This window comes from Dicentrarchus labrax, unplaced genomic scaffold (assembly GCF_905237075.1).
Source record: "Dicentrarchus labrax unplaced genomic scaffold, dlabrax2021, whole genome shotgun sequence".
Taxonomy (NCBI): domain Eukaryota; kingdom Metazoa; phylum Chordata; class Actinopteri; family Moronidae; genus Dicentrarchus; species Dicentrarchus labrax.
This window is the reverse complement of record NW_026136721.1, coordinates 9,640,541-9,658,910: the sequence shown is the minus strand read 5'-3', so window position 1 is coordinate 9,658,910 and position 18,370 is coordinate 9,640,541. Positions and strand designations below refer to the sequence as shown.

The window sequence follows — 18,370 nt, the reverse complement described above, 5'->3', positions numbered from 1 at the left end:
CACAAATATCTGTACGTTCTACTCCTTGCATTGTCAGAACACGCTTGTTACTTTAGTTTTTAATGCTTTTGAGGGGAATTATCATTTTTTATTATTTTTTGCATCACTGCACACCTTCCCAACATCAAGACTGTTGTATCACATATGACAGACATGTCAAAACAGAAATGAGAGGGAGACTTGACCCTTTTTGATGTGTCAGTTCACTTTCCTTAGCAACAGCTGGTAGAAATGTTCTCCAGAGAAACCAAGAGGGTACATTTTACTTTTATAATTTGAGTTCCAGAGACTGTAGTTTTTTACTTTTACTTGAGTAAAGAAGTTGAATCAGTACTTCTACTTTTACCGGAGTCTTTTTTACGAGTATCTGTACTTCTACTTGAGTAATCTGTGTACTTTTGCTACCTCTGTTTGAAAGATAAGGGTGTTCACTAGACAGGGCTAGTATAACAAACAGATGTTATTGAGGTGCATTATGGGAAGTGTAGGATTCAGTGGTTTTGTAGCTAGATCCATTTTAGGGACTAAATGTCAGCTGCCTCAGCTGCTTTAAATTTGACCATTTCTTTCAAGTTTGTGAGTCTTGTAAGTTCTCCAGCTTTATGGAAGTGAAGTATAAAATGACCCCTTTAAAAACATTCATTAATGTGTAACTACACTACACATTGTAATTGTTTTTAGTTGTATAGTTTTTTTCATAAGACCTCATGTTTAATTGCAGCATCCAAGAACAAAGAAATAAAATTCCCTTTGTCATGATTTTTTCCTTCCTATTAATGAAAATATATTTTCTTACATTGTAAAATTAAAGAACCGTTCTGTCACACAATGTGTATTATCCTTGTACTGCTAGCATGCAGTCCCCATTACCGCCTTTGAACTGTATTCGCCCTGTCAAATGTCCAGTCAGTCACATTTCCACCCCTCCAGTAGTGTTGTCTTCAGAGAAGGCTTTCATCATATGAATGTACGTATGTTTACATCGCTCACAAATATGGTAAGTCAAGTGATAAGTCAACTGTCCCTAGAGCTCTCACAGGGTTTAGGGAGAAGATTTTAATGATCTCTGCCTAATGCCTACTGGAACAGCAGACTGTTCATTAGTTCACTGTATGTAAAAAAAAAAGTAGGCTATAATATAATAGAAAATAAATATAATTTTCTTTAATTTTTTAAAGTAAATTCAACTTAAGTAGTAACATCTGTATAAAGAATCTGCATTTAAGTTAGTTTTACTTTAATCACATAAGTTCTGTTAACACATTTTAAATACGTTTGGAGAAATGATGCATATGAGTGCAATATACTTACTAGTTTGAAGTTCAATTTACTGAATGGAATTGGTATAAGGAACTTAATTTACCCAAGTTACCTTAACAAATACTTGAATTACTTCTACTCAAATACATTTTTTTAATGCTTTAACTGTTTGAGTTAAAAACCTTAAATGGTTTAAGGCAACCGGTTTCCTCCAACAGTTTAAGCTGAACTAACTCATCGGGTTTTAAAGTGAATAAAAAAGTACGAACATAAAAAAATACTTAGTCACAAAAGTAAAAGTACTCATTATGCAGAATGGCCTATTTCAGAATCATAAATATTATGTTATTGGATTATAATTATTGCTGCATTAGTGTGTTTATCACTTTAATGCTGCAGCTGGTAAAGGTGGAGCTCATTTTAATGCCTTTACGGGTAGCTTGTGAATTTCCCCCTGAGGATCATTAAAGTGTTACCTTCATAATAATATGGTTATTTGTTGACTGTTGTATTAATTATCTGAACCTGCAAAAGTCATATAGTGGAGTAAAAAGTACAATATTTCCCTCTGAGATGTCGTGGAGTACTGAGAAGCTGAAAATGGAAATACTCAACTAAAGTACACTTACTTCAAAATTGTACCAGTACTTGAGTAAATATACTTTACACATTATACTTTTCCACCACTGCTAATTTGGTACATGATGCAAATAAAATCATTGTATTTCACTGTAGTAAGAATACTTCAGTATTTCAATAAGTCCCAGTATACAGTGAAAATAATCATTTCTGACTCAGGTTGCAGCAGCATACTGATACCATATACTGTGGTTATGAAAATTGATGTTTGTCATACTTACCTATCTAGAGTTTAATACTACAGTGTTGAACTCTACTGTATTAGTGTTATAAAAAAAAATATAGCACATAATATTTTGTGAAATTATAATAAAGCGTTTGTTCAACCAAAAAAACCCTCTGTGTTCATTCCATTGAGGGTCACTGTGACTGATAATAACAATTTAGTGACCCATATAGCCTACCATGAAACCGGCGGTTATCATACCGTGGAACTCATACAGTTGCAGCACTAGTATACATTTATTCTTTCATTGTTTTTCTGTCATGTAAATCATTCTATATTTCATTTATTACTATCTTACAATTGACAGTTTTATGTATTACTTCTACTATCAACGTAGAATATAAATATGACATATTTACTTTTAAAATTTTATTTAAATAATTAAAATGAAAACGGAACAAGACGTGCAAATTTCCAATCAACTTCCACAGTCTTTGTGGGCCCAACCCTGAGCTCGGCCCCGGGACCTGAGGCCTGCAGGGCCTCTGTCGGTAATGCAGACAGAATCATTAACAATCAGAGGGCGTGGCGAAGCCTCGGCTGTGCCACTTAATGCATGGAATAATTAAATAAACAGAGGTGAAATAAATCCAAAAATCCTGAACGTGATGGCGGGCCGGCGCAGGATAAATGAATGTGTAGAAGTGAGCAGGGCCTGCAGAGGATACCCTGTGTGCCCCGAGAACGAGGCGACAAAATAATATCACGTGATCCAAAATGGGCAGTCCTCTGACGGTGCTGAAAAAAGCCATTTTCTGGCGCTGCTGCAAATTCTGCCCAAGTCCAAATAATTTACCTGGATCCTCGTTGGGAGGAGAGGGAAACTTTTATGTCTGATCAGGTAGGAACGGAGCGTCGGTGATCGCTGTTTATCGGGCTCATCGCCCCGCTGTTTGCTGAGGCGCACACAAAGTGCACGGTGTCACATTTTGAGTCTCTCTTGTTCGCCTCCTGATACAGCCCTGTCAGTGAATTTAAGATGGCTGCTTTGTGTACCAGTGTGATTTTCTGTGGCTCTGCAGCCCCCCTTCAGTGTTGGCGTTTTCTCGGGATGTGTTGGGTTGTGGTGCCCGGTCGGACGGCGGAGCTCCGGGGAAATGCAAACGCTCTTTGTTGGTCCGCTGGTCGAGGAGCTGAGCTGATGCACAAGATGAGGCCACACAGGGGCGATTCAATAGTCGGCTGCTGTGTACCACCACACAGGCTGCATTTAGCTGCACGGCTCCTGCTCTCCTCACGTTATTTACCGCTACAGCATGTCATCCCGGTTGTTTTTTGTTGGCCATCAGCTCTCTTTGTTGTGCTTTCACAAGCTGCTGTCCCAAGGACGAGCTGCAGACATTGTCTGCGGGAGCAGCCACTCATTGACCATATGAGAAAGGACTAATAGTCTCAACAAGCATTATGCACATTTACACGGACTCCTGTGTGTTGCAGTGTAACAAGAAGCTCTCATGTTGTTGTCTGTTTCCTCTGCAGATCTGTCCAGATGGATAAAATGCAGCCCAACCGGATTAAAATCACAGATCTGAATCCACAACTCACATGTCCACTGTGCGCTGGGTACTTAATTGATGCTACAACCATCGTAGAGTGCCTGCACTCCTGTAAGTCCCTCACATGAAAGCATCACCTTACATGCATGCACAGTGTTACCATTAACCCCAGTGTGACCTTAGCATTACAATCCTCTGTATATTGAGCAGATCTCTCCTGCTCATGTTGGAGGTGAGCATGATGTTGAGTCATATACTGTGACTCCATCTTAATGATCATTTTTTAAACCAGTCCTGTGGGAGGTTTACTTCAGGGAATGTCTGTGTGCACAATAACAATGTAATGCATGTGAAAGCATTTGTGTTGACAGTGTGTGAGGTTCAGCTCCATGGTAGCTGTGGAGGCTGGTGATGGACTGTTAAGGGGTTTCAGTCCTTTGCTTAGCAAAAATGTAACAAAAGCAGCACTGAATTATTCTGTTATTTTGAATTGCAAGTGTCCACTCTGTGAGGTGAACACACAGTTGTGTTTCAGCATCTGTCTGTGTCCTCTCTCTCTGCACAGTTTGTAAAACTTGTATCGTTGCCTTCCTGGAGACAAATAAGTTCTGCCCTCGATGTGACGTCCAGGTTCACAAAACGTGTCCACAGCTCAGCATCAGGTCAGTTATGATGCTTTTATAGACATCGGCTGTTTTTAAAAACACTTTAAAAAAACACGCGCTTACCAACATGAAAACCTTTCTTTTCCAGAGCGGACAAAACTCTACAAGATATTGTTTATAAGCTTGTTCCAGGGTTATTCAAAGGTAAGACCATTGTTTTGTGAGGCTGTAGAGCAACATTTTCCCATTTTATGATTCATTTCTTCACCAATGGATGCTCATTTTCCCTCGTGTGCTGCTTTCAGATGAGATGAAACGGAGGCGGGACTTCTATGCAGAGAATCGTGTGCTGGAACCGGGGGAAGTGGTGGAGACATTTAACATAGCAGAAGATGAAATCATCAGTCTGTCCATACAGTTCTATGAGAGGAACAAGTGAGTCAGTTTTTTCTCATTTAAAAAAAAACAACACAAAAACACTGAATTTTTCATGTTCGGGTCTGTTTACTGGAAACTTGCTGCTGAGACAAAAACAACGAAACACAATTATTTGATCATTATCAATAGAGTGGAGTTACTTAAATATGCAAGTAAGGCCCATATTAAATAGAAGTGAAATTAGAGCGAGGCTGTTTGAACCTGCTGTAAGTCTCTCTGAATATGGTTTTCTGTGTGCGTGGAAAGAATGGTTAATAATTGTTTAACACCTTTTCTTTTTGTTGAATATTTGCCTGCAGAAATAATGAGAGGCAGCGCTCAGAGATGGAAGGAGACAAGGTAAAGCTGGATTTTAGATAAAAAAGCAAAGTTGGGTAAAGCAGTAGTTGAAGCCTAATGTGTTTTTCTGGTCTTCACCCTGGATTTACGCCCCCCCCTCTCCACTCTCCTCTCTGTTCTCAGTCCAATGGTAAACGCTTCCTACAGTGCCCAGCAGCCATGTCCGTCATGCACTTAGCGAAGTTCCTCCGAAGCAAGATGGATATTCCCAACAACTATCGGGTAATTAGACACTCTCGCTGTATTGATTACGTAGCATACCTCAGGGTTTAGACGCAGTAATATAAATTCTTGGTGTAAAATGACTTTTAACTCTAAAGTAACGTAATCCCAGTCGTGGCTGGGTCATATGAGGTTGCATTCATTTGTCAGCTGTCAACACAGGATGATCACAAACAGAGCTCCAAACAGACAAAATCATATGTGCCCAAACTGAGGGACATTGCTCGAAAAACGAATTAAAGCTATTTTTAACATTGGATCAAATGACTGGGTTTGCAAGTGATCCCTTACACATTAATTACACAGAGCATTTTAGTGTTTTTTAGCGCATTGTTTTGATTTTACAGCCTGTAACTTCACTGTTTTTTTTCACTTCACTGCTGTCATCGGCCTTGTTTTCAGCTGTAACAGGCACACTTCCTGCTGAGCATCCAAAGGAAAGTCAGCCAACATATTGGAGCATTGAGAAGTTTAAGACTTTAAACGGACAGATATTTTTCTCAGGAGTAAAGAAGAGTAAAAAGAGTAAATATTGGATTTTTATTCATCAGGTAAACACAGAAAATACCCCCAATAAATGCTAATGTTGCTCCATATCTGCTGGATGTGTAAATACTGGTAGGCAACTGTTGTAACAACATTGCATTTTTGCTATCCCTGTTATGTTTACATCTTCTATTTTTATATTGATGTTCTTAATGAGCATTAATGAATGTGCTCTGCCCCTATCAAACAAACAAACAAATAAAATTCTGTGGCAGCGTCGCAGTGAGCCAGCATTCACAGTAATGGTCATTATAATTATTTGATTAATTGCACCTATGCTTTTACTGCTTTCACTAGTCAAAATGTCTGCTATAAAAAAAAAAAAATATGATCCATCTTTTGCTAATTTGTCAGTATTCAACAATTGTTGGGAATGTTAACATTATTCCAAGATCTGTACCACCACTGCTAGTTAGCAGCTTTCTAACAAGTGAAACCACATACAAAGACAGTATAGCTTTTAATGAGGTAAATTGTTTGTTTTTGTGTTAATAACATTGTTTTTTATTTAAATGTAACTGGCCGTGATAGTGGCAGCCATCTTGCCACTGTTTGTTTGATACTTTGAGTTTTTACCAAAGGGGCAGATTTTGTAGCTGGCTGAAATTCTTACTAGCTATTAATAATGGTCTGTACGGTATGATGTGAGTGTGGCATTAGACACAGATGCACTGTCAAATCCTAATCCGGTGTAAACATCAAGTATGTCATTGCAGCTACATAGCATGCATGGCAAACAATGGTTATAATGTAGCTGTAGCAGGACCCGGTCCCTACGAGCCAATCAGCAACAAGCAAGATTATACAACAAGGGTTTCACTGTCATCTAACCCTGCCTTTTGTATTCACTTCCACGGAATGAGACGGACCGAAGTTAGCGAGGGGAGAGATTTATTTTATTGTTCATGACTTTAGTGACTTTAAGTACTGTCAGGACAGTTCTTCACCTGAACAGTGTTTACAGGTAGTAAAGTGGTTATTACGGTAATTATTAGACATGAACCCAGCAAAAATTATGCTGTGACATTTAAAAATGTTATTTATTTGTGCATCTGTCCACCGGTTTGTCTCTCAGTGCAGCTTTTACAACACTTTTTATTGTGGTCTTTTCCTCTCCGTCCCTTTTTATAAAGCTCTTTGATCTAAACCTTTCAGAAAGTGATGTTATTGAATACTGCGGAAATAAGTGCAGCCCATGCTGAAATGATGAGTTACTCGCTGTACAGCAGCACCATGTTTTTAGCCTTTCAACTTCTATGTAAAAGTAATTGAGGCCAGTGGAATAAAAGCATGCCTGGAAGCAGGACGGGACTTCAGCTGTAGCAGTAGGTTTGCCAATAATGGGCCAGTTTTCAAGTTCAAGATTAAGTTTGATTTCAGTGGAATCCTTACACTGTATTAGTACTAAAATGTTTTATTTTACTTCAGTTTCAGTCTAATAATACTGATATCAGCCTTGGGAAAAATCCATACAGCTGGGTAACTGAAATGCATCACTTGGTTTAGTAGAATCATGCATTCCTACACATCAGAACTCATTGCACTACAATAGATCTAATTTTCCAAAGGAGGAAATATAAACCATGTAATGCGAAGATCTGGCAGACGGAAGCTTTCGGCTGGTCACGTTGTGTTAACTGATATTTGACTGTGTGTTACAGGTGGAGGTGTTGTATGGAGATGAGCCCTTGAAGGACTACTACACACTAATGGATATCGCCTACTTCTATGAGTGGAGACGGGTGAGTGACAGCTTTGATACTAAATACTGTGGACCACAAATATTTAACAAACCTGAACTGGATCACTCTTGTCTTTCTTGTAGTTAGTGTAATTTAATTTTTTTGTTGTTTCAGTCAAATGGGATGAGTAATCTGTCTTTAGGTTGGCTTGAAATGAGAAAAGTACCAGTGCTTTAAATCATAGTGTCTGTTAAAGATTTGAACCAGAGGGAGATCAGTCAGTCCTTCCAGGATTTCACTGGCTTTTTTGGGGAATGTTGTGGCCTGAAATACCTGATTTCACGGCAGCTTTTCTAAAAGAAATTGTGATACATGTTCAATGTTTTTAGGCATTTATTTTGCGATGAAATTGCTGGAGAAAGTGAAAATTGAAAAAAAAGAATTAGCTATTATTTTGTATAATTCATAAAAAATTCAAGGCAACTTGTTCCAGTGTGAATAAAACCATGAGAATAAAATTGGACAGGGCAAATGTGAGACATTCATGGGACCCATGTCTGCATCTTTACGACCAGAAACAAGGAGGTGAGTTTGGCTCAATTGTTTTCTTGGGAAACTACAATGGTTGGTAAAATTTGCAGAAAGGTTGCGGTGATTGGACAGAATTGGAAGGTTGTGCAGAATTCACAGGGATTGGTTGATTGTTGCAATCACAACTTCCTGGAAGGAATGCTCAGTAATGAAGCTACATGTTTAGAAGTTCGTTAACCTTCAGGGTTTAGGGAGGTAGTCTGCTTTGTGCAGTTATGTTCAGGTGTTTGGATTCTGATAAACACAGTCGCCTCAGGACACTACCATCACTCCAGGATCCAGTGGACTTTACAGAACACCTAGAACTGGCCAGTTGTTTGTGGGCTTTCTGCAGAAACAGAAGAAGCACTGTGGTCTCCCTGATTTTCCCCTCTTTGCAGTGTTTCCAGGACTAACATACTACAAATCACTCGAGTTCACTGCTGACAATTCTTTTGTGCATGCTTTTATGTTTTCAGATTGATTACATAATAAGGAGCCAATAAGAGCTCATAATCTATCTATCTAGCATTCTATTCCTGTTAACATTTGGATGGCTGCTACTCCAGCATTAATGTTTGGTGCATTCAAATGTTTGTAGGAAACTGCAGCTCCAAGAGTCAGCAGCCAAATAGTAACTTTTTTTGTGCATGAAATGATCAAAGTCCCATGATCCCTAGTTTTTTGTCAATGTCAGATTGTAGTTTGTCTTGTGAGGTTGATTTTCTCACAATGTAGCTTCTCAGTGTTTGTCTAGATTTCAAACTAGTCCCTGCTCTCATCTGTACAGCAACGTGACAATAACGCAGCTGTCATTAAAAGATGAAAATAAAGCTGACTCATAGTTTCCCCACATAAACTAAAACCAATGACTGACTGATGTTTTTGGAGGGAGCTCCTCTAAAACACAATTTGTATCAACAGAAAGCAATAACTATAGTCCTTCATCATGCTGACATTGTGGAAAACACGTTTACATAATGCCACAGTCATTTTAACTTATTGCTGCTGTTTTTTTTATTTTTGTTTATTTTTGTTTTGGTTATATGTTTATAGTTCATGTTGCTGCTGCGTTAGTGAAACATGCCAACAAAAATCAATAGTATCATCTTATCGAGTATGTTGCTCATTGAGAGTCCATATTCACGTGGTTGGCCATTTGCTATAAACTCCCTTTTCATATGGACGCACTCACAGCGGAGTTGGGGTATCCTGGGTGGACAGAGTGAGCTGATAACCCTCTTTTTGAGATGGTTTAACTGAGATTGATATTATAAAAAATGACATGAATTGAGTAGTTCCTACTAATATCAATATCCTTTTTGTCAATTGTCCTTAGGTAACAAACAACATTGTTATATTAAAGGATGGGGCTGGCGATCTGATCTGATGAAAAGACCAAAATAAAATACCTCTCCATCCTACCCTTTCTTTGCCTCTCAGCCCAGGCTTATTCATTCCTAATAAAGATGTGATTCTTTAAAAACTGGTAACAAAACAGCAGTGGGAACTGTAGTTTTTGGCAAATATTACTTTAATAGTGCAGAGTATTGACAGCAGCAGGACAGTGTATGTGTGTGTGTGTGTGTGTGTGTGTGTGTGTGTGTGTGTGTGTGTGTGTGTGTGTGTGTGTGTGTGTGTGTGTGTGTGTGTGTGTGTGTGTGTGTGTGTGTGTGTGTGTGTGTGAGATAATTAAGGAATATGTCACCCAGTGCAATAGTGTTTTTAATAGTTTTTGGACAACAATGGGACACAGATAATACTTAATAGGATCTATTCAGTGATGGTTCTGGTCTTTCACTAAATTTGTTGACAATTTTTCACCAGCCTTATCATTAAACTGTTAAAGACAGCAAGTTCTGTCTATAAATGTGCCCACATATTGGTGAATTATAAAACCTGAGCTCTTATCCACAGTCCTAACAATGTGTGTACCTCTGTGCAGACTGGACCCATCCCATTGCAGTATCTGGTCAAACCCACCCGGAAGCGCAGGAGGCCGTCCCAGTCTGCCGCCCAGGGCCACTCCGATGGCGTCAACACCAGTCCGACGTCAGAGAGCGACTCCCAGAGTGACAAAGTCCACAGTCCCGCCACAGCCCAGCCGCCCCGAGCCTCCTCGCAGTCCAGCCCTGCGTCCCATGACCTCTCTCCCGCCATCCAAAGCTCCAACGGTACCACTGTGCCCAACAACACTCAGCGACACACTCTCGTCTCCAAACAGGGCGCCAACGCTCGGAAGGTGACTGTCAACGGCACAAGCTCTGGGGCCGGCAAAGAGGAGGCGAGGGGAGCCGACAAAAGCGGTTTGCCTCCGACAACCTAACGTGCATACGGGGGCAGTGGGGAGGACAGTACTGGAATTGCTCCCTTCTTTCTTTCTACAGAGTAAAAAGACGAGCTCAAGCCTTCTTCCTCCTGGACAAACCGGAGGAAGATTACGGTCATCATCTTTCAGCAGGAAAGACTGAAAAGTGCAGCCAAATAGACACTTGTATGTATGTATGTGCGTGTGTGTGTTTGTGTGTTAGACTAGAACAGTGCACACATACAAACTGTACAGTATGTATCAAATGTGAGCATGTGTGCATACATATGTATAAACTTATCTTTTATACAAGATATTGTAATCGTTTTGTATTGTATATGCAGTGGGTCTGTTTCATTTCCATAGTTCCATCAGCGTTCATTTGGCTCCATTAAACTTGAGACAAAATGCTGAGAGGCATTGCAGTGTACATCGCTGCAGGAGTTGGATGTAAAGAAGAAAAAAAGCTAATCCTCGCCTTTGAACAGTCATGTTAATAACTGCTGTATAAGTGTCCAGTATAGGCAACCGCTCATCAGGTAACACAGGTACATTACATATAACTGTTGATGCACTTTGTTGAGGTCAAATCACACAACCCAAACCAACAAGTATTTTCCGACAGGAGAAGCATTTATATTTACAGAATACCAAGCACTACCATGCTTGCAAGCATTTGTTTGTCAGCAGACCACGTTCTCTCTCGCAGTCAAAGAACTCAAAAGGGATTTGAATATTTGGCCATGTATGTTGTTGTTCCATATTTTCAACATTCCTTTTGTTTCTTTTCAACAAACAATGATACTTTTTTATCAGCCATATGTGCATGTTTTAGGTCAATAAAATGTTTACTTACTAGGTTTTTCTGACCTGAGTGTCCTGTTTATGATTCCATGAATGTAGCAGATTGTGAAGCATGCTTTTGTGGATGTAGCACAAATGGAGAGGTAAAAAAACTAAATACATAACTCACTTGGTAGAGCTGGTGCCCCATGTACCAAGGCTGAGTCCTTAAAGCAGCGGCCTGTTGCCCTTTGCGGCAGCTCTCTCTCTCTCTCTCACTCATCAGGCAGTTACAGATTAAAAATGTAATCAGTTTAATAATTACAGGTACATAATGTAATGTCAACAGCTCTTTTTCAGTGCAGTTTCCTACAGTGAGCTACAGCACAAAGTGTTCAGATCACTCATTGTGGCATAGTTCTCTGAACAGGCAAGGTTTAAATGTATTAATAATAGTGTGTGCGTGTACCCTAACCCAAAATGTGTCAGTAGCTCACGTGCAAAGCTGCTTGGAAGAAGATACAGTTAGCACTTTTCTCTGGGTCCTATCTGCAGGTCCGCCAGGGCCAACCCTGGTTGACATGATGAAGTTTCTGTCAGAAGCATATAAATACATCCCCAAAAGTTAAAAAATAATGTGGCATTTTATATGTGGAGAGGAGGATTTATGGCCCTGACAGATATGCTACTTTACGGAGTGAGCTGTAGGACACTGCACTATTACATCCTCCCTTCATACACACACTTCACAGTCTAAAACCTCTACACAGACAATATTCTCCTGTAAAAGCATTCTCTAGATCTTGAGTAGTATTGAAGATAATACTGTTATATCCCATCTTTAACATCCTTTTCTACAGAGTGTGGTGGTAAAATCTCCACCCTCAGACAGTATATCATCTTATCATTCAACCCTGTTTCCCTGATAAACGACAGAAAGCAAGGGCTTTTCATAGCCACTCTCTTCTCTGTCAAGCACTGAGAGAAATACTGATAAGACACAAGAATCAGACACTTGAAATGGTCAATCAGTTTACATGTGCTGTTCAGTTCAAAGATCTCTCTGCATTCCTTTTCAAGAATCAGTTTGCTCATGTAGCGGGGCAGATATGACGAAGTCCTGCTTGTGCGTGCCGTCACAGTAAGGCGGATTGTTTGTGTACTTGCAACCACACAACCAAGCCGTGGCGTCTTTCTCTGGGACAAAGCGTAGCGGGGACAGGCCTTGGGCTTTGGTTTTGTGGGCTCCGTCGCAGAAAGGCTGAAAGATAAAACATGTACTTTAGACAGGAGTGATAGAGACTTAGACTTATTGATCCTTTTGGGATGACTCCCGCAAGGAAATTTAATTTCCAGCCGCTTACAAAACAGTGTAAAATAAAGAGGTATAAAAAAAAATACAGTACAAGATAGACAATAAACTCTTTGCTAGATATAGAAAGTAGACAATAAACAGTAAACAATAAACTCTTAGCTATATATACAGATGATGTCAAACAGTGGTTTTACCTGTTTCTTGCTGTGTCCACAGGTGCACCATGAGTAACGCTTTCCACCGACCAGCTCCACTTTGAAAGGCTTCTTAGAGGGTATGACAGGTTCTGGAGGAAGTGTGGAGAGCTGGACCTGTGGACAGAAGCATATAAGAGAACTCAGCTAAAAGGTCCAGTGTGTAGGATTTAGTGGCATCTAGCAGTGAATTTGCAGATTGCAATTAATTGAGCATGTGTAACGCAAAACAACATGCTGGACTCAGTGGAAGGCGACCCATGGCGTCTATAGCTAAGAACAGCTCATTATTAGTAATGAAAGCATGACGATTCCCATATTCCAATCACACCAAAACAATCCAGACTGATAAAATAAAGGACTACTTTTGATTTTGGGGTGAACTGTCCCTTTAAAGCCTCTACATACCTATGGAACACCACAGGTGTTTTCACTTCTGCCTGATTAGACCTCCTCTCTAAACTCTGTGGCTGTGTGCAGGCTGACCTCTCCCTGAGTCTCAGTCAGTTCTGTTAGACCGGTTAAACGGTATTTTAAGAATGGCCTCTCAACCCACCCAGGTGTGTTAAAGCCATTTTGCTCCAGCCTCTTTTTACACTGAATATGGGTTGAGCGCTGCTGGGTCAGAGTCAGAGCTGTAGGTATTTGTGCTTAAAGTGTGTTAAAGCTAACATAAACGGTGTCAGTCCGGCCCAGACAGTCCTGAGGGAAGGTCTAATCAGGCTGGGATTAAAAACAGCTGTGTCTGTGCAGGGGCTCTGATGCTACACAGCAGGTGGTTCTACTATTCATAGCTTCTTTATAGGCTATAGGCTGCTGTCAGGGGGCTAGTACGAGGCGGTCGTGTTTAGAAAATAATGGACGGTACAGTATTTCTGTCTAAAAGGTGTCGTGGTAGGAATTAAGTCTCAAAAGTGCACTGAAGTCTACAACATTGTCCAAATAATACTCAGTCGGCCGACTAACAGAGGAAAGTTTATCATGTTTAAAGGAGGCAGGGGTTTATAAAAGGGCTTCATTTACCTTGGAAGCTGCCCTAGAGGTTATCCAAGGTTGTCTCAAGGTGAAACTGATCCATTTGAGGTCTACTTTGGTCACCAACGTGTTCATGTCTGTTTCCAATGACAGTTCAACTTCAGAGCAGCCTCAGCTGGCTACTGTCCAAGTCGCGCGCCGGTGAAAAGAACCGTGAACGTGACTCAAAGCCCCAATGACGTCACAGCTACAGAAAGTATAAAAGGTCAAACAGAGGAAGAAAAATAAATCACACTCCCCGAGGAAGAGTGCAAGATTTCACAACCCGACAGCTGACCAAGGAGATTATAGAAATCACTTCCTGTATGGTCACGTGTTAGAAGCTGACCCAATCAGGAGGCTGCTATCGACCAGGCCACAGATTGAATTGAAGTGATGTTCAATGTCCAAACAATAAAGAAGTAGCTAACACTAGGATAATTCAGCATTCAAGACCTAACTGCTATTGAGGTCATGTCCTCTGTTTTTTCTGGGAATTTGGGGACCTGTAGTGCAGTTTACCTCTTATAAAGTTATACAAAGGGGATACCAATATTTTTAACACAAATTAAGACATTATAGACCTTTTTCACAGCAGCCATTTTGACATAACGCAGTAGGGTAAACATGTGTTACCAACTGTTCCATTCAGGTGAAACATTATTATTATTATTATTAACTATTTTGCATGTTGGCTCACTGGAATGTAACAGAACAATAATTAGAACCATTGCACCTGTGTTTATCCTACTGTTTTATGTCTCAATGGCTGTTGTGAAAAAGGTCTATTACAATACAAATGGATACATTTCTGCAGCGGCCCAGCATCTGAGTCCGACCTGTGGCCCTTTGCTGCGTGTCATCCCCTTTCTCTTCCACCACCCCCCTTTCCTGACACTCCCCAGCTGTCACTATCAATCAAAGGAAACAATAAAAATAAATAATAAAAAATCTACATAAAAGTCAGAGACATTAATAAATCAACATCAGAAGAAACATAATAGTCAGTTTGTCATTGCTTAGGTTTGGGACAAGCTGCTTTGACTTGGACAACACTGGTTTTCAAGCATTTTTAATGGGTAATGCAAACACTGGTTACAAAAATATATATACTTGTCATTGTTTTCTGTTTTGTATTTAAGGTTACTGGTCCTTGGCCTCCCAGTGCAGACATCTTGAATGCTGTTCATTTAAAGATGCCTTTCACCGACTTCACTAAATCCTGGAATATGACCTTAAAGTGCGAGCCGTCACAGTATGGCGCGTTTTTGGTTTCCTTACAGGCACACAGCATGACCATCCTGTCCTTTTCAGGGGTGAAACGTAGAGGAGAGATGCTCGGAGCTTTTATCCTGTGAGCTCCGTCACAGTAAGGCTGAGAGAGAGGGAGAAAAAAGGTGTGAGGACACAGACTTCAGTTCACATAATGTTTAAGTATTTCAATGTCAATTTAGCATTTTTCTTGACTACTTTTTGGATTATTCTGACTTAAGTTTATATCCCTAACAGCACATCCATTATTGAATGCATTTTGATGATGTAACTATCCAAAACACACTTGTTTTTTTTCCCTTTTCCAGCCTGTGTACTCAAAGAAGTACACAAATAGTTCAGACACGGGTTGGAAACATTATGTATACACCCAATAGTTTTAATAGCATCATATTGTAATTTTAAAGGGCCCATATTGTAGAAAGTGAGATTTCTATGCCTTTTTTGATAATAAAGCAGGTCTAGGTGCAATATAAATACTGTGAAAGTATCAAAATGATCCATCAGGAACAACCGTCTAGGTGGGCAACAATCCGTTACTTGTGGTTGGCCTGACTGTGTGTCAGTCAGAAAACAATTAGCCAATCAGAAGAGACGCTCATTAATATTAATGAGACAAAACAACACAAAACACCCCGGTTCTCGCTACAGCTCTGGAGAGAAGTGTGAGAGAGGAGATGTAAAACTATATTAGACACTTAAAGGTACTTAAAACCATAAATATATCTTCTGATGGATATCAGAACTTCACATAAAACACCAGAAAAGTGTACGAGACCTTTAAATTAAATGATTTTTACTCCTTTACCACAGCAGACATTTTACCCATAGCAACAAAAGCACAAGTGTATATAGGCTACACTATTTTAGGGCTGCAACTAACAATCATTTTAATTAGCGATTAATCCGTTGATCAATTTCTTAATTAATCAATTAGTAGATTGGTCCATGAAATGACAGAAATTTGTGAAAAATGTTTATCAGTGTTTTTCAAAGCCAAAGTTTACATCCTCAAATGTTTTGTCCACAGCCCAAAGATATTCAGTTGACTGTTGCAGAGGAGTGAAGAACCAGAAAATACTCACATCTGAGCAGCTGAAATCAGAGAATTTGGATATTTTAAAATGATTACTCAACTATCAAAATAGTTGGCATTGAATTTAATGGTCGACAACTAATTGAGTTATCGACTAATTGTTGATGTGTCTGTTTCAGTGCCCTACTTTACTGTGCATGCTGCCTCACTACCATTACATACTGTGAATAGAGTTTTTCCTGCTATGATAAGTCAAAAATCTGTCTTGAAAAAAGGCATTAACAACCCTATTCTCAGTCAGGGTTGATCCCACGTGTTATGCTAACATACAGGATTTCTGGGTAATGAAGTCAAATGGTCATTCACATCCAGTCTGTTAACTTTTGCTATCAAAGTTCAAAGTCGCCTGGTGAAGGTTTAGTAACAGTCTGGCCCTCTCCTTTATATTACTGAGATCTCTGCACACATATAACAGTTTGATGACATAAAGTGTCCAACCCTAACCTTAGTTTGTGCATGCTCTTCGCTGGCTGAGGAAATTCAAGTCTCTGCCAGCAATGTGCCTCTCAGAAGGCAGCTGTCCAGCTGGTGGGAATGTAAACTGAGCATATAGACGGCAGTTAATGAGCCGTGACTGGCGCGCACACACACACACTCACCTGTTTCTTACTGTGTCCACAGGCACACCAGGCATACCGTTTCCCAGCAGACACCTTCACTCTGTAGGGCATCCGGGCCGCAGAGACAATCTCTGTGGACTGCCGGCAGCACTGAACCTGCAGACAGAGTGAGCTGTATGTGACACAGAGCAGCAGCAGGTATATACTCCAGGGTTTAAGACAATTAAGACTTTTTTTTATGTCCATACTGGCAAAAACAGTACGAAAGATATGAAGGAAAATCTGTATTAGTTTTGTAGTTTGGAGAAGAAGAAAAAAAACACATTTAAAAGTGAGAATGAAAAATGCAACTTTATACAAGTAGTGACATTTTGTGAATAGACGTACTTACAATAAGACAGAAACATAAAACAGTTACACAACAGTCTGAAAGTTGAAATGATTAGGGTTGGTATTAATCCAATCAAGACCTGTCAAATTCATATATCTGATACATTTTAAGACCCTGCGGACACCCAGGGTTGTGAGCAGACATATGTTTTTAGAAGACACAATGTATGGAGGGTAAAATACCCAGCAGGCTACTGATTCACTGATATAAAACATTTACATTTGATGTGAACAAGAAGGCATTTTACACCAGCCGACCACATTATAGATCCTTTCTGACAGATATATCCATATACCTGAATGACAGATCACAGATAACCATATGAAGCCACGTTAATGAGGCCTACAGCCATCCTCTGTGGCCTGCAGGCTCATTACCTAAACACATCAGTGGCAAAGGTGAATGAAGGAAGGTGTGTCAGATTTAGTGTTTGCATTAGAAACAAAGTATGCATTGTAGGCTTTTTGCCATGACTCAGCGCTCTGAAACACTCCTTACAACGGCGGGACGTCTGTAAAGGTAACATTAAAACGACCCACTAACATAAACAATAAGACTTTTAGTGGCAGATGTGCAGTGCAATGTTTGGGCTCACCATAGAGGAGGAAACAGGAAGAGGCAGAGGAGGACGTCTGAAGGTCTGTGTGCATCCTCTCCGCACTGCGACTACGAAGCCGGCTGTGTTCATTGTGTCTGAAGTCCAAGTGAAGTCGCTATGTCGGTACTTTGTCGGGAGGGAATCCTGTCTTCAGTCAGCTGCCTCAGGAAACTTGGACGGGCTCCACTTGGGCGGACTCTAGTAAAACTTCCAACATGGCCGCCCTCTGACACACAGCACAGGTGATTGGTTTACGACTGTAAACAAGCTCCAGCTAAAGCCACTCCTTCGTAATTTGTTTGTCCCGTCGCCCCCTCCTCCTCTTCCTCCTCTTCCTCCTCAGACTGCTCAGCCCGCTGTAAAAACCCACCGTGAGAGAGCAGAAAGAAGCTCCTATAAAGGCTCTCTTTGTAAGCGTTTATACGATGTAACTCAGTTTTATTTATGGTTCATAAATCACTTACTGGTGCTTTATAGGCCAGTAAAAGGTCATTAATGAAAACACATGTTCGGTTTCTATTTAGTAATAATGCCGTTTTTAGAGAAATCAAACCATCAATCATTCATAAAGGATATTTTATTTTAAAGTTTGGGTCTGCTAAACACCAGCTAGAAGTCCCTTTCATAACCTGATAACACAGAAGCTCTGCTTATTAATGGTCCTAACGGATACATAACATTAATACATTATTTTTTAAGTGTTGGGTCTGATTACTTACATACTGATACTACAAATACTTGAGTTCTATAAATATTACTGTGTTCCCTTTAAAGAGCTCAACACATTTTCAATGCAGATAAATGAATTGAACTTTT

At 40.0% G+C, this 18,370-nt stretch overlaps 3 protein-coding genes across 3 annotated transcripts; 1 reads left to right on the top strand and 2 right to left on the bottom strand.

Moving 5' to 3' along the window:
• Positions 1 to 2,694: 2,694 nt before the first annotated feature.
• LOC127354711 (polycomb group RING finger protein 2) lies at positions 2,695 to 11,200 on the top strand. The gene is made up of 9 exons (XM_051384830.1): positions 2,695 to 2,966; positions 3,605 to 3,732; positions 4,187 to 4,283; positions 4,375 to 4,430; positions 4,532 to 4,661; positions 4,964 to 5,003; positions 5,127 to 5,225; positions 7,433 to 7,513; positions 9,969 to 11,200. Exons 2-9 carry the CDS (start codon positions 3,615 to 3,617, stop codon positions 10,347 to 10,349), a joined length of 1,002 nt encoding a protein of 333 aa, XP_051240790.1. The 5' UTR covers positions 2,695 to 2,966; positions 3,605 to 3,614; the 3' UTR covers positions 10,350 to 11,200.
• Positions 11,201 to 11,411: 211 nt separating this feature from the next.
• On the bottom strand, positions 11,412 to 14,259 carry LOC127354715 (CDGSH iron-sulfur domain-containing protein 3, mitochondrial-like). Its single transcript, XM_051384835.1, has 3 exons — positions 13,647 to 14,259; positions 12,624 to 12,740; positions 11,412 to 12,375 (listed from the first exon to the last, which is right to left on the bottom strand). The coding sequence occupies exons 1-3, from the start codon at positions 13,731 to 13,733 to the stop codon at positions 12,190 to 12,192; spliced, it is 390 nt and encodes a 129-aa protein (XP_051240795.1). The 5' UTR covers positions 13,734 to 14,259; the 3' UTR covers positions 11,412 to 12,189.
• A 434-nt stretch (positions 14,260 to 14,693) lies between these two features.
• On the bottom strand, positions 14,694 to 17,803 carry LOC127354714 (CDGSH iron-sulfur domain-containing protein 3, mitochondrial). The gene is made up of 3 exons (XM_051384833.1): positions 17,552 to 17,803; positions 16,605 to 16,721; positions 14,694 to 15,012 (listed from the first exon to the last, which is right to left on the bottom strand). Exons 1-3 carry the CDS (start codon positions 17,642 to 17,644, stop codon positions 14,824 to 14,826), a joined length of 399 nt encoding a protein of 132 aa, XP_051240793.1. The 5' UTR covers positions 17,645 to 17,803; the 3' UTR covers positions 14,694 to 14,823.
• Positions 17,804 to 18,370: the final 567 nt, after the last annotated feature.

Bases quoted from the DNA above. Each gene is read 5' to 3' on its own strand.
- LOC127354711 (XM_051384830.1), top strand. From the start codon at position 3,615: ATGGATAAAATGCAGCCCAACCGGATTAAAATCACAGATCTGAATCCA. The intron at 5,226-7,432 runs GTAATTAGACAC...TGTGTGTTACAG, and splicing joins ATATTCCCAACAACTATCGG to GTGGAGGTGTTGTATGGAGA. The intron at 7,514-9,968 runs GTGAGTGACAGC...ACCTCTGTGCAG, and splicing joins ACTTCTATGAGTGGAGACGG to ACTGGACCCATCCCATTGCA.
- LOC127354715 (XM_051384835.1), bottom strand. From the start codon at position 13,733: ATGAACACGTTGGTGACCAAAGTAGACCTCAAATGGATCAGTTTCACC. The intron at 12,741-13,646 runs GTAAATGAAGCC...TTCTGTCCACAG, and splicing joins CCTCTAGGGCAGCTTCCAAG to GTCCAGCTCTCCACACTTCC. The intron at 12,376-12,623 runs GTAAAACCACTG...TTTATCTTTCAG, and splicing joins GTGGACACAGCAAGAAACAG to CCTTTCTGCGACGGAGCCCA.
- LOC127354714 (XM_051384833.1), bottom strand. From the start codon at position 17,644: ATGAACACAGCCGGCTTCGTAGTCGCAGTGCGGAGAGGATGCACACAG. The intron at 16,722-17,551 runs GTGAGCCCAAAC...CTCTGTCTGCAG, and splicing joins TTCCTGTTTCCTCCTCTATG to GTTCAGTGCTGCCGGCAGTC. The intron at 15,013-16,604 runs GTGAGTGTGTGT...CCTCTCTCTCAG, and splicing joins GTGGACACAGTAAGAAACAG to CCTTACTGTGACGGAGCTCA.